We start from the raw sequence: 18,398 nt of genomic DNA on the forward strand, positions 1-18,398 counted from the left end.
TATGTGGAGAGTGTGAGAAATGGGTAGTTGTCTCCTCTCAATGTGGATATAACAGTCAGTCATACTCCCCCTGACCTGTTTGTAGGACAAAGGTCTCAGATCCCCTCCTCCCCCTCAGGTTAGCAAGGTCACATGGTTCAAGGAGCCCTGGTCTCAATTAGGTCCTCTCCAGAGTTCTGTCCATATAAGGAAGTATAAGGTCCACTCCTGAGTTATGCCCATACAAGGAAGAGGGGTGGGAATACTGTGTTCTGATTAGCTAGTTTTTGCGCGTAGATTGTAACCCTGACCAGTGATGAAAAAGGGGACGGTCCATTCTTGTTAGGGACTAGGGTATAAAACAGGGCCTGCGGGCCCCGTTTCAGGGCACCCAATAGCTGCACACTAGGGTGCCTCCTTCTCATGAGAAGAAAATAAAGCCTTTGTCACCTCACTGCTAAGTTCCTGAGAATTATTGAGAAGAGGATGATAAGTCTTTCCAGGTTTTTCTGAAATCTGCCTGCTTATCGTTTCCTACAACACAATAATATTCCATTTCATATACCACAACTTGTTTAGCCATTTCCCAATTGTTGGGCATGCCCTCAATCTCTAATTCTTTGCCACCAGGGCTGTAATCTTGACATTAACTCCTAACTCACTCACTCACTTCCCATAATCAAGCACTTGCCAAATCTTGCCATTTCTTCCTCTATAATATTTCCTGTATCTGAACTCTGCTCACACAGCTATCACAGTCCTCAGCACCACTCATCCATATAATTGCAACAATCTCCTAATTGATCTACCTATCTCATGTTTCCCCATTTCAGATCAACCTATACATTAATGCCAAAATGACTTTCCTTAAATACAGAACCAATTTTATCACTCTATTATTTGATAAACTCCAGTAGATTCTAATTACCTTTAGGATAAACTAGAAATTCTTGTTTCACTTTTATAACCCTTTAACCTGTACTTAACCCATCTTCTCAGCCACAAAAGGCTAAATTCCCCACCTCCCCCACTCCATATATAGCAAACCAGCCTTTGGTGGGGTCCTCAATTGCCAAACTCTGGGTATTTGCATCCACAATTCAGTTCCTGGAATACACTCCCTCTTCATTTCCACTTCAATCAGTCCCTCCCATCCAGAGGAAATTTCTACAATAAGCCTTTCCTTATCTCCCAAAATGCCTTGAATAACTACTTTGTATTTATTTGTATTATTTTCTGTATATCAATCCTGTATATATTAGTATATACTTGTTGCCTCCCAAATTAGAATTTAAGCCCCTGGCAAGTAGAGATTGTCATTTTTTGTTTCAGAATAACCAGTACCTACTACAAGTGTTTGACACAGTTAGGGCTTACTAATTGCTTATTGATTATAGTTTAAAAGGTGGCACAGCAGATAAAGCACTGAATCAGGAAAATGAGTTCAAATTTGGTCTCAGGTTAATGTTTGCCTTGGAGATAACAGCACCTACTTCCCAAGGTTGTGGTCAAGATCAAATAAGATAATATTTGTAAAGCACACAGCACAGAGTCTGGTACACAGAAGACACTAAATAAATGCTTCTTCCCTTTCCCCTACCTCCCATCTTGAATACTTTTAAGTTTTCAGTTTATCATCCTACCAACTTGAAATTTACAATCCCAACCTATACTGCTATGGAAACAAATAATTTGGAAGTGCTATTTTCAAAATTAAGTTAAATCTGCATAAAATTAAAATTCATTTAAATAATCCAAAACAGAAACAAAAGGTTAAAAACTCCAAAGTAAAAAGTTCAGGTTGATAGAAATAACTCAGCCAAAAATAAAAAAGGTATTCTGAAAGCACTAAATGTCAATAAAAATTAAATACCAGCACTTATATTCAAGATATCTATACTCACTACATTGAGGAGAAAGATATAACAGGAACTTTTTAAAATCAATCTACAGGGTTATGGTAAATCTAGTTATTTCAGAGAGACTACTCACTTAATTAGACTTCTACCTTTCTTTGAAATTGCTGAAATGTAAACAATGCGTAAGTTGAGAAAAATGAATGAATTTAGTTAGAATTCCCTAAAACTATCTCAAACAAAAGTATCTTACCAGAAACTGTGGCCACACTTCGTCATATATGCTTCTTCAATCATATCAAAACAAATGGGGCTAAAAGAAAGCAAAAAAATTAACATTACAAAGTGTTTTTTTTTAAAGCAAGCACAAAACAGCACAATTTTAAAGAGGAATCAGTGACAATACCAGAAAAATAACAAAAAGCACAATTTTCAGGATTCTTACCAATTTTAATTAACTTCAACTTCCAAAGTTCACCACTATAATTATAACTGATGTTCATGATGCTGACCCCAAAGCAGAATAAAACCTTGAAATCCTTTCTGTGTTATAATAAAATAAATAATATTTTGTATATGTTTTGAGAGGCAGTGTGGTATTCCAGAAGCAGTACTGCAAATAGGAATGAGAAAAGAAGGGCTCAAATCCCACCTCACATACTTAAACAGGTATCTGTGTGCGTATGTGTGTGTGTCTCTCTCCTTTCCCATATGAAAAATTATGACAATAAAAAAACCAGTGAGGTCTAATGGCAAAGCAATAAAAAGGTAATCAAGAGACACCTGGGTTCCAATTCTGCTGGATAATATTTGCTGTCTGCCCATGAGCAATCGCTTAACCTCAACCTCATAGAACATCAGTTTCCTCCTCTATAAGATGGAGATAAAAATAATACCTACCTCAAAGGGTTGCCTTAGGATTAAATGATATATTAAGTGCTTTATGAATCTTTAAAAGCATTATATTTTAGTTGAATTCTATTTCTTTGACCCTTATGCCACCCATAATATATATGCTATCCTTCCTTTAACTATTTTTTTGAGAAGCAGTGTGAATAGTGGATAAGAAAAGAACTGGATTTGAAGTCAGAAAATCTAGGTTCCCATCCTACTTCCACTACTTATATCTTGACCTCCCTAAGCCTGGTTCCTCCCCTGTAAAATGAGGAAAATAATATCTGTACATCTTTATAAAGTTATTGTCAGTCAGCTGGTCAAAGTTCCTACTAGGTGTCAGGCAAAATGCTACCTACTGGGGATATAAGGAAGGACAAAAACCAGGCCCTTCTCTCAAGGAGGTCACAGTTCACTGGGGGGAAAAAAACTCCAAACAACTAACTATAAATTGGAAATAAGCAATAGTGGGGAAGAATTAGATTTAAAAGGGAATTGGGACAGGCTTCTTATAAAAGGTAAGATTTCAGCTGGAACTTCAAGGAATCTCGGAAGAGATTAGGGAGAAAATTCTGGAGACAGGTTTAGAGGTGAAGATGTACGGTGAAACTATCTTTTCCCAAAAAACTCTCCCCCCCACCCCCCCCCCACACACACATACTTTCCACTTTCCCTTTTATGGTAGAGGACAACACCATCGCCCCATTCCCTCAGGATCACAACCTAGAGATCATACTGAATACCCTACTATCTTTTACACCCCCCCCATAACCAATATCTTGCTAAGCCCTAATGATTTTACCTTGACATCATCTCTCCAATATACCTCTTACTCTCCTCTGACACTACGATCACTTTAGTGCAGTCCCTAATCACCTTACACTTGGTTTACTGTAACTGACTACTGGTGGATCTTACCTGCCTCAAAGTCTCTTCTCACTCCAATCCATCCTTCACTGAGCTACTAAAGTCATTTACCTAAAGTGCAGGTCCAACCATGTCACCCCACCACTCAATAAACTTCAGTGGCTCCCTGTTGCTTCTTCTTTTTCCCTATTGCTCCTAAGATCAAATACAAAATTCTGTTTGTCATTCAAAGTCTTTCACAACCTAACTGCCTCCTACCTTTCCAGTCTTTTTTATAAGCTTCCTCAGACAAATATTCTTCAATCCAGTAACACTGGCCTCCTGGCTGTTCCATGATCAAGATGCCCCATCATTCAGTATTTAGTCTGCCTGTCCTCTATGCCTAGAATGCTCTCTCTCTTCCATCCCAACTACTGACTCCCTGGTTTCCTTTAATGTTGCTGTTGTTGGTCCTTCATTTTGGAAGGGGATCAATAACATCACAGGATGATGACTTGACTTGCAAGTGAATTGGATTTAAGTGAAGCATAGTTGGACAAAGTCATTAGGCTCACTCTCTCTTCCAGAGTTATCAATGTTTAATGGCAAGACAAAAGTCAAGACAACTAGAGATGGCCTGAGATAGTGTGAATAACCTTGGAATCGTTGATGTATGACCAAGTTCTAAGCTCCTTCTTTCAGTTGCCTTCATGGCTACTGGAACAAACTGCAGGCATGCACTTATTACAACATCGAAGTTGTGAGAAAATAATGGGATTTGGCAGATACTCAAAGGCCCACCTGGAGATTAATCTAAACTGATTGAATTAAGTGAGACTGATTGACTTTGCTGATTAGTCTACTTCAAGTTAATTAGATTGTAACCACATCTGGCTAGCCCTTAAGAAGGTATTGTTCTCAGAAGCTAAGAACTTTGAACTCAACATGAGACCACCTTCAAGTTCAGTGAACCAATGGATTTGGATGACACTAACCAATCAACCTGAAGCAGTGTGTAAGGACCGCCTCTGCTCCAGACTTATAAAAAGCTTCCACACTCAGAATGAGAGTTTATGGTTGAAGCAGGCTCGTGGTGGAGGACTTGAGAAAAACCAGATCAGTCTGGAACTCTAAGCTAGATAGGCCTTTTCTTAACTCCAAATGTTTTTTGGGTTTTTTTCTAATACCTAGTATGCTTTAATACATGCTTAATGCCCAAAGACTGGTGCTAAAGCTTCTAATTTAAGGCGACCACACAATAGATTTTTTAGACATCACAGTTAGATTTTAAACTTCACAAAGTTTTCACATGCATGGGCTAAACATTCCCCTTTCTCACCAACATGTTTGAGGTCTGTCAATCACCCTTAACTTAGTTTAGCTTCTCTGTATCTGCCACACATGCAACATCTTCTTCGGTGAGCACCAAAAGTGGATGAGCTAGTCCTCCCTGAATACCCCATACATCCTTTAAGTCCCGACTATAATCCTATATTCTACAAGAAGCCTTTCTCAACCCCTCTAAATTCCAGTATCTTCCCTCAGTTATTTCTTATTCAGTATATAGCTTGCTTTGTGTATGTGTGTGTATCCATATATATATATATATATATATATATATATATATATATATATATATATATATATATGTATATATACACACACACACACACACACACACCTTTGTGTGTTGTCTCCCCTAGTACATTGTGAACTCTTTTAGGGCAAGGAATGTCTTTTGCCTCATTTTGTATCCACAGCATGTAGGACAGTACTTGGCATATAACTGGATATTAATATAGGGGTTAATACTTGTTTTTAGCTCGCTTGCTTATATGTGATGGATGTTTTATGCTAAACCTTCCTACAACCTCTTCTGCTCGCATTTAATAAAAATGTTGAATGTTTAACAATGGAGACTCATTCATGCTATGTTTATTCATTTGCTTGTTTGTTTGTTTGTTTGTTTATTTGCAACCGGAAATTTAGGACAGGATGACATCCATTGCTTTTGACAAATAGATCTGAGCTACTATGGAAAGAATTTATGCAATGCAACAAAATCTCAGAAAACTAGGAAGTAGTGTGGCAGAAGTTAGGTTTATATCACTATTTTAAAATAATGCCAAGGGGGCAGCAGCTGGGTGGGTAGCCCAGTAGATAAAGCAACTGCCTTGGATTCAAGAGGACCTGAGTTCAAATCTGACCTCAGACACTTGACACTTGCTAGCTGTGTGAACCTGGGCAAGTCATTTAACCCTCACTGCCCTACCAAAAAAAAAAAAAAAGCCAAGATAATCTCTAAATAGAAACATAATGTAACCTCATCAAAAACTAAAGGAGCAAAGAAGAAATTCCTTTTCAGATCTAGGAGAGGGGAATAGCTTATGATGAAACAACAGTACAAAAGATCACATTAGATAAAATAAACAATTTTAAATTTTCTAAGTTATTTGGAGTTATTTTTTTCCAATGGCTATGGATAGCTTAAATTTCTTCCTTTGAAAACTGCATGTTTATATATTTTAAAAAGGTCTCATTTCTAATATATAGGATGAACTGATTCAGATTTATGAAAATAAAAGTCATTCACCAATTGATGGCTAAAGGATAGGAACCAGCAATTCTCAAGGGGAGAAATCTAAGCAATCAATATCCACATAGAAAAATTCCCCAAAACACTAATAACTAGAGAAATGCAAATTTAAAGCAATTCTGAGGTTCGATCTCGTAGCCATCAAATAGGCCCAAAAAAAAGGTAAATGTTGGAGGGACTGTAAGAAAATAGGAAGACTAATGGATTATTGATGGAGCCATGAACTGGTCTAACCATTATGGAAAGCAGTTTGGAATTATACCCCAAAAGTCACTAAATTAAGACTATATCCTCTGATCCAAAGATACCACTAACTAGGCCTGTATTCCAATAATCAGAGAAAGAAGAAAAGAATTAATGAATACAAAAATATTTACAGCAACTCTTTTTATAAGGGCAAAGGGTTGGAAACTAAGGGGGTACTCAATTGGAGAAGTGCTAAGCAAATTATGGTATATGGGATTAATGGAATACAATTGTACCATTAAAAAAGGATGGGGGGGGGCATCTAGGTGGCGCAGTGGATAGAGCACTGGCCCTGGAGTCAGGAGTACCTGAGTTCAAATCCGGCCTTAGAACATTGACACTTACTAGCTGTGTGACCCTGGGCAAGTCACTTAACCCCAATTGCCTCACAAAACACACACACAAGGATGGAAGAGGGGGCAGCTAGGTGGTGCAGTGGATAAAGCACCAACCTTGGATTCAGGAAGACCTGAGTTCAAATCCAGCCTCAGACACTTGACACTAGCTGTGTGACCCTGGGCAAGTCACTTAATCCTCACTGCACCGCCCCCCCCCTCAAAAAAAAAGAAAGGACAAAAGAGATGGATTCAGATAAACCTAGGATAACTTTCATAAACTTCATAAACTAACAGAGAAAAGAGAGCAGAATGAGAAGAGCAATTTCACTGTAAAGACAATTTTGAAAGACTTAAGAACTCTAATCAATATAATGACCAATCAGAATTTCAGAGGCCCAATGAGATAGCATGCTATTTACCTGATAGAAGAAAACTCAAAATGTAGAAGGTATACTTTTGCTTATAGCCAATTCAGGAATCTGTTTTGCTTGACTATTCAGATTTGTTACAAGGGTTTGGTATCTCTTTTTTCCCCCCAAGGTGGGGAGAGAGAAAGAAAAGAAATGTTTATTAATTTTAAAAAGTTTTTAAAGCTCTCAATAGATGCCAAATAACCATCATTCTGGCTTTATTAGATATGTGAACAGAAAATAATATTTAATTAGATATAAAGACAAAGAGCTGCTGAAAACCACTGTACTAGACTACACACTCTAAACTGCTCCTCTGATCATTACTTGCAAGTTCTTTTTGTGAAATCTAAAATCTCATTTGATCAACAGGTGCAGCTGAACTAAATTTTACTAACACATGATCAAATAACACTTTGTTTCCAATCTGCCTTGTCATCTTCTCTTTTTTAATGCTATGGTCAAGTAATTCAAAGACCAATTTCAAAATTGTACAGCTTGAGTTTTGAGCACATAATGAGAACACAGGCTTGTTTTGTATCCATCTTGATTCTGTCCAAAAATAGATTTTGTCAATTTGTCAATACTGGTTGATACTAATCATATTGTTTTTTCTCCAGCAGTCATATCATGAGACAGGCTGCAATTTAAATGACCAAAGTCAGCCAGATCCAATGAAACTTTTTTGCTGTATCTATCAAAGAATCTTATATGACTTTAAGATAGAATAGGATACACCTTGCTGCCAGCAAGTCTTTTTGAAATAAACTAATAAGTGAGGATTCTCAAGTAATTCTGTACCTATGAGTCAATTTTATGACTGTAAATATTTATAGTCAGCAATAGAAAATCATACATTGAACATGAATCAATGGTAGGATGTCATGGTGGAAATATCCAGGCAAGACACTGGAAGCATTACTGAAATGAAAGCTAAAGAGATATAATCACAGTACACCATAAAAATGTTTCCCATGTACTGAATTCTCAGTAACAAGTTGGCATATTTGAAAAGGCTTTTTAGAAAATTTAGAAATAATATTATGAATATTCCTGAACAGATAGAGCTTACTTGTTCTTTAAGCGAAAATGTCTTTCTCAAGTTGTTTTAGAGGAGAACAAATCTTATCTGAAGTCAAACCATGAATTTAGGGTGATAACCCTTAAAAAATTAAAGTATTATGTTACCAATAATGCACCTAATTCAATTCATATGATTATCTACTACCATATGTCAAGTGAAAAATACAAAGACAAAAAATAAACAGTCCCTACTCTATAGGAACTTAATATCTTGCTTGGGGAAAAGTGGAGGAGAAAGGAAGGTGAAGAGGGGAGGGGAGGGCGCTAACAACCGGAGAACTCAAGGAAAGGCTTTTCATATGAGGAAGAACCCGATTATAAGGGAAGGTGAAAAGTGAGAGCATTCCTGACATATTAGACAGCCTAAGAAAAGACAAAGAGATAAGTAATGGATTTTAAAAGCAGAGCAATGGTCAATTAAACAATGCCCTGGATCTGAAGTCAGAGAATCTAGGTTTGAATTCTGACTTGTTACTACTTGCATAAACCCTAATCAAGTCATTTGACTTCTCTGGTCCTCAGTTTCTTCATCTGTAAAAAAGAGGGAGTGGACTTTAAAGGTTCCTTGCAGCTCTAAATTTATAATCCTTATGTCTAGCTGATTTTTAAGGTTTCTCCCAGCTCCAAATACTATAATGCTATGTTGAAAATATAAGCCAACAGGCAGCTAGATGACACAGTGGATAGAGCACCGGCCCTGGATTCAAGAGTACCTGAGTTCAAATCCGTCCTCAGACACTTAACACTTACTAGCTGTGTGACCCTGGGCAAGTCACTTAACCCCAACTGCCTCACTAAAAAAAAAAAAAATTAAGCCAACACAATTCAAATTCTTTATGTTTGTGAATAATGTATTTAGGACCTAGAGGCAAATAGGAAAAAAAAACAACAACAATTCTCTTCTGTTAAGGGCTAAAATTCTAGCTAAACTGTCTAAAATATCTAATGAGTGGTCGCCAATAAATTATAAGCTTTAGCAAGAGTTAGACTTTTAAGCATTTATTAAGGAGAATAAGAATTTGGTAAAGAGAGAGAGAAAGGCCTAGATTCCTATCTATTAAAGGGAGAGCACATTTCTAGCTCCCTTCTAGACCAGATTCCAGAGTCCAGAATCCAGACCAGAGTCCAGAATCCAGTTTTCCAGACCAGAATCCAGTTTCCTCCTGATGACATCTTACCACTTCAAGAAGACAAGAGAACTCAGAGACTTTATATGAACTGTTTTGCTTTATTAGCTTTTACTATCTCCTTTCTGTTATAATATATACTATCTGTAACATGTACTCTCTGCAGAGGCTCTCCCTTTGCAAGACTAATGTCAAAGCGTCGGTTCATGAGGAAAAAAAAAAATCGCCCCTCTGGACAAAACTTTCCTCTCTTCCTTTTCTGTATTGTTGTTTGCATATTATTAGTCAGCAAAAGTTATTATATTCTTTTTACTGTTCCATCAAGGAAACATTCCGTTTCTTGAGGAAGCAAAGGGGGGAAATGTGGTAAAATATGAAAGTTTTTAACAGTCGGTTAGGATAACTGAAAGACGCCAGTTTTTCAAGGACCACCCTTTTGGGGAGGAGATGAACAGTCCGCCTGCTGCGCATGTCAGACTGCCTGCCGGGTTTTTGACTTCCGGGGTGGAGAGAACGGGAGTAGGCCTTTTTGCCTGCTTGGCGGGACTCCTGACGGCGCGGCACAGACGGTCTCTCTCTCTCTCTCCAAAGGTGGCCTTTTCGGTTTGGTGAGTTTTTATAAGGAATATAGACTAAGCCTAGACTTAAGACGATTTGTATTGTATTTCTATTTTCCTATCCTTCTAATCAACATCACCTTGTGACTACCATACAATAAAGGCTCTATCTAGAAAACCAGAAGCTTCTTCCATTTACTAGTCTGGGAGATAAATTAGGGAAAAGTTAAGTAGGGGAGATTTATGATCTAATATCCAATTTTAATCTCACACTTCAGATGTCCAAAAGTCATTTACAATGGCATTTAGTAACAAGTATCCTATAACTAACATCATGGTTCATGTGATGTGAGACTAAAAGATTAGATTAGGCAATGAAAAGATAACTGGCACCTTTGGATAAAGCAGTTTAATTGAATGATGAGGCTGAAAGTCACACTGCAGAGTTAAAAAAGAGAATGAGAATAAAGGAAGTAGAAGTATTAATTATAGATGAACTTCTTGTGAGGTTTAGGCACAAAAGGAAGGTCAGATTTAAGACTATAGCAAAGATAAGGGGGCAGCTAGGTGGCGCAGTGGATAAAGTACCAGCCCTGGATTCAGGAGGACCTGAGTTCAATCTGGCCTCAGACACTTAACACTTACTAGCTGTGTGACCATGGGCAAGTCACTTAACCCCAACTGCCTCACTAAAATATATATATATATCAAAGATAAATGAAAATATATAGGTATATTTGTAGGCAACAGTGAAGTCGCCAGGAGACAGGAGGAGATAGAAAATTAGTGAGTTGAAATGATAAAGGAGTCAATATGTTGGAGAAGATGGGATGGAGCTTGTGTATATAGAGGGGTTTGCTTTGGCAAGGAGAAAGGGCACTCTTCATGTGAGACAGAAGTGAGGGAAGAGATAGTGCCAGAAAGTATTTGAGCAGTGTGAGACAAGAAAGGGAGAAGCAGGAGTTCTCCATTAATGGCTTCAATTTTTTCAGTGGAATACAAAACAAGATTCTCAGCTGAGAGAATAAGGTGAAGGGTAGTCATGTAAAGTCTGAGGAGCAATTAAAAGGTTTGGAAAAGCCACCATGATTAAGACAGTAAGTCAATTAAAGAGGTGTAAAAGTATTGCTTTGTTGTAGTGAGGGCCCATTGAGATTATGTAACATAAATTTGTAGTGGATCCAGTCAGCACAGTTTGGTGATTTTCTCCAGCTTCGTTTAGCAGCATATGCATAGGTGCAAAGATAGCAGATGGTGGAAGAAGTCCAAGGCTGGGGTTTGGCAGGGAAAGATCAACAGTATGAAAGGGCAGCAAGGGAATTGAGAGAAAATGACAGTGCAGAGTTGAACTGGTTCAATAAGGGGTCAAGATGAGGAAAGGAAGAGAGTGTAGCCTTTGAAGGAGTGATGGGCTGGGAAACATTAAACTGCACTGAAAATTGGAGCACATGATGAGAACATTTGGGGTTGTAAGGCAGACAGAAATAGACTGTGATCAGATAAAGGAATTTCAGTTCACGAATATGGAAGTAGTGCATTTGTGGGTGATGATTACCTCTGTATGTAGCCGAGTTGGGGTGGAGAAGTAGGTCATGGGAAGTTGAAGGACATGGAGGTTAGGGTGTTTCCAAGAGTATCAATATATAGAGGCATGCTAATATGCAGCACTCATGTCTTTGCTCAAATTATTCACCACACACACACGCCTCTTCACCTGCTGGAATCACTACTATCCATTTTTCTAAATTCACCTCAAATGCTACCTCTTCCAGGAATCGTTCCCCAATCCCCAGTGTTGGTAAAGACCTCCTCCTTCCTCTCCCAGCTAACACAGCAATTCCCTTTTTAAGGTATCATGTCAGAGGCAGCATGGGACAAAGGAAAAAAAGCAATAGATTCAGAATCTGAGGACCAACTCTACCTTGGATACCTAGTACCCATGTTACTACCATGAGCAAGTTACAACCTCTCTGTGCCTGCCTCTTCAACTATAAAATGAGGAGGTTGGACTAGCTGTGCTCTAAGGTCCATTCCAGCTCTAATTCTATGATCCTATGATCCTAATATTGTGTATTGCCTGTGTTGATACATTATCTTCCCAACAGATACTCACCTCCCTGAGGACAGGACTACTCTATTTCATATAAATTTTATAACTCCCTCAGCTGTTAGCAGAACATACAATCAGTATTTAACAAACATTTATCCTATGTTTTTGTTGAACATAACACTAGACTATTGCAATAAATAGCCCATACACAAGGTAAGGAAGTTGGAAGAGGGCGTTTACAATGGGAACTCAAAAAAAAGACCACAAGACATGATGAACAAAACTAGATGACTGTACATAAGGAAGAAAGGAAGGGTGAGGAAGAAAGTCAAAGGTAATTCCAAAGAGTCTTGATCACTAAGAAAATAGTAATAGTATCACAGAAAAAACTGGTTACTGAATATTAATATTTAACCAGTATCTCCCAACAATTTTAAGCCACTTCATGTGAAAATGTTCCTTTCTACTTCCCACTCCTCTCTAAATAGAATGGTTTTTAAAGCAAAAGCCTAAGACTTCAAAGTATTTTCTTATACAACTTAGAACTCTTGAAATATCAGAAATAACATCATCCCACCTCCTAAACATAGGGAGAGAACTTAAACAGAAGGGAAATGGCAGATGTAAATAAAACAGTTCAACTAGATGTTAAAGGAATCTCTTGGGGAAAATTTTGAGAAAAATCGAAGGACACTGTATTTCTGGAATTGTGGATAAAGTACTGGGTTTAGAGTTAAGAGGTCTGAGTTCCAATCCCATCTGAGACACTTCAGACTCTGTGATCACAAGAAATGTATCTACTTTCATAGCCTCCATTTCCTCATCTGTAAACTGGAGATACTATTAACTGTACCACTTCTAAGAATACATGGTATTGTGAGGAAAGCAGTCTTTAAAAACTTTAAAGTGCTATAGAAAGGAGTTGTATTTTTTCCCTCAAACCTGTGGTTTTAATGGCATAGGAAACTCCCAGTGAGATAAATCCTTCTAACAATGCAGATCAGCACATATTCACAACTTACAGTCCTCGAGTCTGAATTATTAAACTCTTTTGTGTCATGGACCCCTTTGGCAGTATGGTGTATCCTATAGACAGAACTCTTCTCAGAATAATGTTTTTTCAAGGCCTAATGTGTAAAATATATAGGACTACAAAAGAAACCAATTATTCTGAAGTAGTTATATCTATATATCTATATATAGCTAGATAGACAGATAAACAGAGAGACAGACAGACAGATAGATAGATAGATAGATAGATAGATAGATAGATAGATAGATAGATAGATATAAAGTTTACTGACTTCAAGTAAAGAGCCCTTGTTTTAGAAAGTTACCTGGGGACACTGAATGGTTAAGTTACTTGCCGAGGTTCACATAACCAGTATGTCAAAAGCAGGACTCGAACCCAAGTGGCCCTGATTCTGAGGTCAGCCCTCTAACCACTATACTACATGCCTCTCTCTAAATGTAAGTTATTGTTTTATTGCTTTTATGCTAAGTAATTGTAACACAATTCTGAATTAACCAAGTCTCTCTTCTGTATCTTACACGCCATAACTGTAAAATGTAATTTACTTGCTGACATTATTTTAAGACCTTTAGATGAAATGTGAAAATAATTGTAACACAACCAGTCAAAATTTACAGACTCCCAATAACTCTATAAGGCAGAGGTTACAAATATTATCCTTATTTTACAGAAGAGGAAATTAAGGCTCTGAGATATGAAGTGATTTATTTGCCCATAGCTACTGACAAACCCAGGAATTCTACGGAACTTTTCACTGTAGATCCAGAATTCTTTTCACTATAGCACACAATCAAAATGCAAATAAGTAATAAAATGAAAAGTACAAACTATTTTAAATGCTTGTCTCAATTTTGGAATGCAGTAGTGTTGTACACATTCCCTTCAGCTTTAGGAAGCATTTTCTCTCTTTCCTATGAGTGCTGCTAACAGATCTGCCACTTAATCAAATCCTACTTAACATCATTCAAAACTAATCTAGTAGGGCAGCTAGGTGGCGCAGTGGATAAAGCACCGGCCCTGGATTCAGGAGGACCTGAGTTCAAATCCCGCCTCAAACACTTAACACTTACTAGCTGTGTGACCCTGGGCAAGTCACTTAACCCTAATTGCCTCACACACACAAAAAAAAGAACCTAAAACAAAACGAATCTAGTATTCAAGAGCACTGTACCCTTTAAAAAGGGTACAATGAAAACATCAAAATGAAAATATAAATTAATTTAAGGCTCAAGGTGGTTTTACACATCAGGGAAAGTTGATAAAAACAGAAATGAATGAAAGTATCAGCAGGAACTACCTTTATTCCCACAGCCAAAACCAATATTTTCCAATCCATAAAATTCCTGAATAGAGAGCCCTCAGGAGTTTACAATCCTTAGACACCTAGAGGCAGTTAGATGACACAGTGCATAGAGTGCTGGCCCTGGAGTCAGGAAAACCTAAGTTCAAATTTGGCTTCGCACATTTACCAGCTGTGTGACCCTGGGTAAGTCAACCCTATCTGCCTCAGTTTCTTCAACTGTAAAATGGAGATAATAACAGCACCTCTCTCAAAGGATTGCTGTGGTGATCCAATGAGATATTTCTACAATGTTCAGCACAATATGGCATAGAGTAGGCACTTAATAAAAGCTTAGTCCGTCTGTCTGTCCATCCATCGGTCCGTCCGTCTGTCCATCCGTCCATCCATCCATCCATCCATCTATCCATCCCAGACTCATCATAAGTATCATCTGCAATTTGAACTCCCTACTCTACTTTCTAAACTGGCTCTTTCAAACCTTTTCATCCCACCTTAAATATCCCATGGCTCTCTTTTCCCCCATTCTCTCAGCTGAGAAATTTATCTCATATTTTATAGAAAAAATCGAGGCCTTTCAGCATGAGTTAGTTCCTTCTTCTCCACTGTTCCACATCTTAAATCACTCACATGCCTTCTACCACTATCTCCTCCTTCATCCCTGCCTCACATGAAGAGTTGTTTTATGCCTAAGACCAACTTCTCAACTTCCACATCTCTCCCAATACCTAGAGAGTAATCATGCCTCCATTGCCTTCTCTTCTCCAGGCAAAACCATTAATTTTTTCAAGCAATCTCTCATATGGTATGATCTCAGGCAACCAGGGTTCCATTCCCAGGCAGGGGAAAATGACTTCATTTTAGAAACAGCCCATTATAGTGGGAAAAGCAATGAATTTGGAATCAAAAGACCAAGGCTCAAATCTGGATCCTGCTATTAACTGTATCCTCTTGGAGAAATCATTAAGTCTCACTGGGCCACAATTTTCCTAACTGTATAATGAAGGAATTACATTAGAAGATTTAAAAATGGAAATGGCATAGTGGAAAAAAGTGCTGGATTTGGAATAAAGAATACCTAGATTCTTTAGGGCGCAGCTAGGTGGAGCAGTGGATAAAGCACCAGCCCTGGATTCAGGAGGACCTGAGTTCAAATCCAGCCTCAGACACTTGACACTTAACTAGCTGTGTGACCCTGGGCAAGTCACTTGACCCTCTCTGCCTCACCAAAAAAAAAGCAAAAAACAAAACAAAAAAAACAAAAAAGAATACCTATATTCCAATTATTAGCTATGTGACGATGGCCATATCACTTTCTCTGACACCCATGATTCTCATTTGTAAAATGGGAATAATACTACCTGCAATACCTATTTCATAGATTAATATAAGGTTCAAATGATAACATATGTAAAGCAATTGGCAAACTTTACTAAATAAATGTCAGCTATCATTACTGTAATACTCTCTAGGGTCCTTTTTTGCTCTAATTCTATGATTCAATGTCTTAAGAGACAGACCTGCCCCAAATTTTCCCTGATTCCCTCTCCTTTCCCAAACTCTATTAGTCATGTCAGACATGACATGACTTTGATTTATCCATAATGATCATCATAGAGTTCCAAATTAATCAATAAACATTTATTAAGCACCTACTATTTCTGTGCTAAGCACTGGGGATACAAAAAGAAGCAAAAGACAATCCCTGTCCTCAAGGAGCTTAAAATATAATGGAGACAACATGCAAATAAATATATACAAAGTAAACCATATACAGGATAAATAAGAAATACTTAAGAGACTGGAAAGCACCAGAATTAATAAAGGATGGGGAAGACTTCCAATAAAAGATGAGATTTTACTTAAAACTTAAAGGAAACCAGAGAGGTTAGTGATTACAGCAGAATTGGGGAACATTCCAGGCATGGGGAATATTCAGAGAAATTCCAGAGCCCAGAAATGGAACATCTTGTTCATTGAACAGCAGTAGGCTAGTGTCACTAGATCAAAGAGTATGTATCAAGGAGTAAAATGTAATAAAACTGGAAAGGTAAGAGGAGGCTAGGTTATGAAAGGCTTTGAATGTCAAACAGAGCATTTTGTATTTGATCCTGAAGGTAGGTGACAGGGAACCAAGGGAATTTATTGAACAGTGGGGTGACATGGTTTGACTTAAGCTTTAGGAAAACCAATTTTGTGGCTGAATAGAAGACGGATTGGAGTGTATTGGAGAGAGACCTGAGGTAGGCAGACCCACCAGTAAACTATTGCAATAATCCAAGTAAGGTGATTAGGGCCTGCACTAGAATGATGGCAGCAGCGTTAAAGGAGAGAAGGGGTTGTATTCAAGAGATGTTGCAAAGGTGAAATCAATAGGCTTTGGCAATGGATTGAATATTGCAGGAGGAAAAGGGGGAGGTAGGATAAGAGCGAATGGGGAGTCCAGGATGACTCGTAGGCTGTGAGTCTGAGGAACTAGGAAGAAGGAAGATCATATTCCCCTCTACAGTTCTAGGGAAGGTGGAGGTGGGGGAGCAGGGTGTTAGAAAAAGAATGAGTTCTGTTTTAGGCATATCGAGTTTAAGGTGTTTGCAAATCATCCAATTCAAGATGTCTGAAAGGCATTTGAAGATATGAGACTGGAGGTCAGCAGAGAAGGTTGGGGCAGGATAAGTTGATGGGAGAATCATCAGCACAGAGATGGTAATTAAATCTGTGGAAGCTAAGGAAATCACCAAGAAAAGTAGTATAGAGGGAAAAGAGAACAGGGCCCAAGAGAGTACCCTGAGGAACACCTAGAGTTAGAGGGCATGATCTGGAGGAGGATCCAACAAATGGAGACTAAGGAGTGGTTAGGGAGGACCAGGAGAGAGGGGTAGTCTTGAAAACCTAGAGAGAAGAGAGTATCAAGGAAGAGAGAGTGATCGAGTGTCATAAGCTGCTGCGTCTCTGGCTTATCTCATTTTTCATTTTATCTTTGTATCCCCAGCTCCTTTCACAGAACAGATACTAAATAAATGCTTGCAGGATTGGGTTGTAAATTCCATAAGGAGAGAAACAGTATCTTATTGAAAACTTTGTATCACTTTCTCCAAGCCCTTAGTCCTCTTGAAAGTTGTTTCATTTTTGTCTTTGTATTACCAAAAGCCTACACAGTACCTAGCACACAAAAAAGGTGCTTAATAAATGTTGAGGGAAAGAAGTCAAGACTCACCTCCAAAACTAATTTATCATGTGACATTGACCAAATCACCTTACCCATCTGAATTTCAGCCCCCTCTTTCATTTCCTCCTCTATCCTTTTCATGGTATGGAGGTGACTCTGGGTTTTTTAAGGTTAGGGTAATGAAGAACAAGCTTTAACAGATCCTACTAAATTGTAAATGCTTCAACTACCAGTCTGGTGACAAAAGACCAGTCTGTCTAAATTGGGAGGCTCATCCCCAGAAGGCTGGTTATTAGGTAAGGAATCTTGTCAGCTAGGCAATTCAAGAAGGTGATCACAAAGATATAAATGAATGCAATCTGCATCAGTTGAAGGATCACTCGTATATGTTATTACACAAATGTAAATCATTAATATCAACTTCCAAATTCCACTATGGTCATTAAGCTTGACAATTTTAGTTATCATTCTATCAAAACTAAAACCACTGAAGATAATCCCAAATTTCAAACTGCTCTTAATGTAACAATCACCTAGCCCAAGTGCTCCACACCAAAGATAAAAAACCACGACCATAGACAATTTGAATCCCATCCAAGCTCTAGTAACCTATATACAGTGGAGAGGGAGAGAGAGAGAAGCATTTATAAAGTACCTACTCTGTGTCGATCACTCTCCTAAATACTTTTTTTTTTCGGGGCAATGAGGGTTAAGTGACTTGCCCAGGGTCACACAGCTAGTAAGTGTCAAGGGCCTGAAGTCGGATTTGAACTTCCAAGGCCAGTGGTTTATCCACTGCACAACCTAGGTGCCCCCTCTCCTAAGTACTTTTTACAAATATTATTTCATATCCTCCTCACAACAATTCTGACAGGAATGAGATAGGTATCTGAGATGTAGGTGCAGTTATTATCACC

The 18,398-nt window shown here is 38.2% G+C and overlaps 1 protein-coding gene across 5 annotated transcripts in view; it reads right to left on the reverse strand.

The window, feature by feature from the left end:
• COP1 (COP1 E3 ubiquitin ligase) overlaps positions 1 to 18,398 on the reverse strand; it is a 240,336-nt gene that overhangs the window by 219,697 nt on the left and 2,241 nt on the right. For all 5 annotated transcript variants that reach the window (XM_044004926.1, XM_044004924.1, XM_044004923.1 and 2 more), the window contains exon 2: positions 2,089 to 2,148. In XM_044004926.1, coding sequence (XP_043860861.1) covers positions 2,089 to 2,148 — 60 coding nt within the window. The remainder of the gene's footprint in view (positions 1 to 2,088; positions 2,149 to 18,398) is intronic.

The sequence above is a fragment of the Dromiciops gliroides genome, chromosome 4 (assembly GCF_019393635.1).
Source record: "Dromiciops gliroides isolate mDroGli1 chromosome 4, mDroGli1.pri, whole genome shotgun sequence".
NCBI lineage: Eukaryota > Metazoa > Chordata > Mammalia > Microbiotheria > Microbiotheriidae > Dromiciops > Dromiciops gliroides.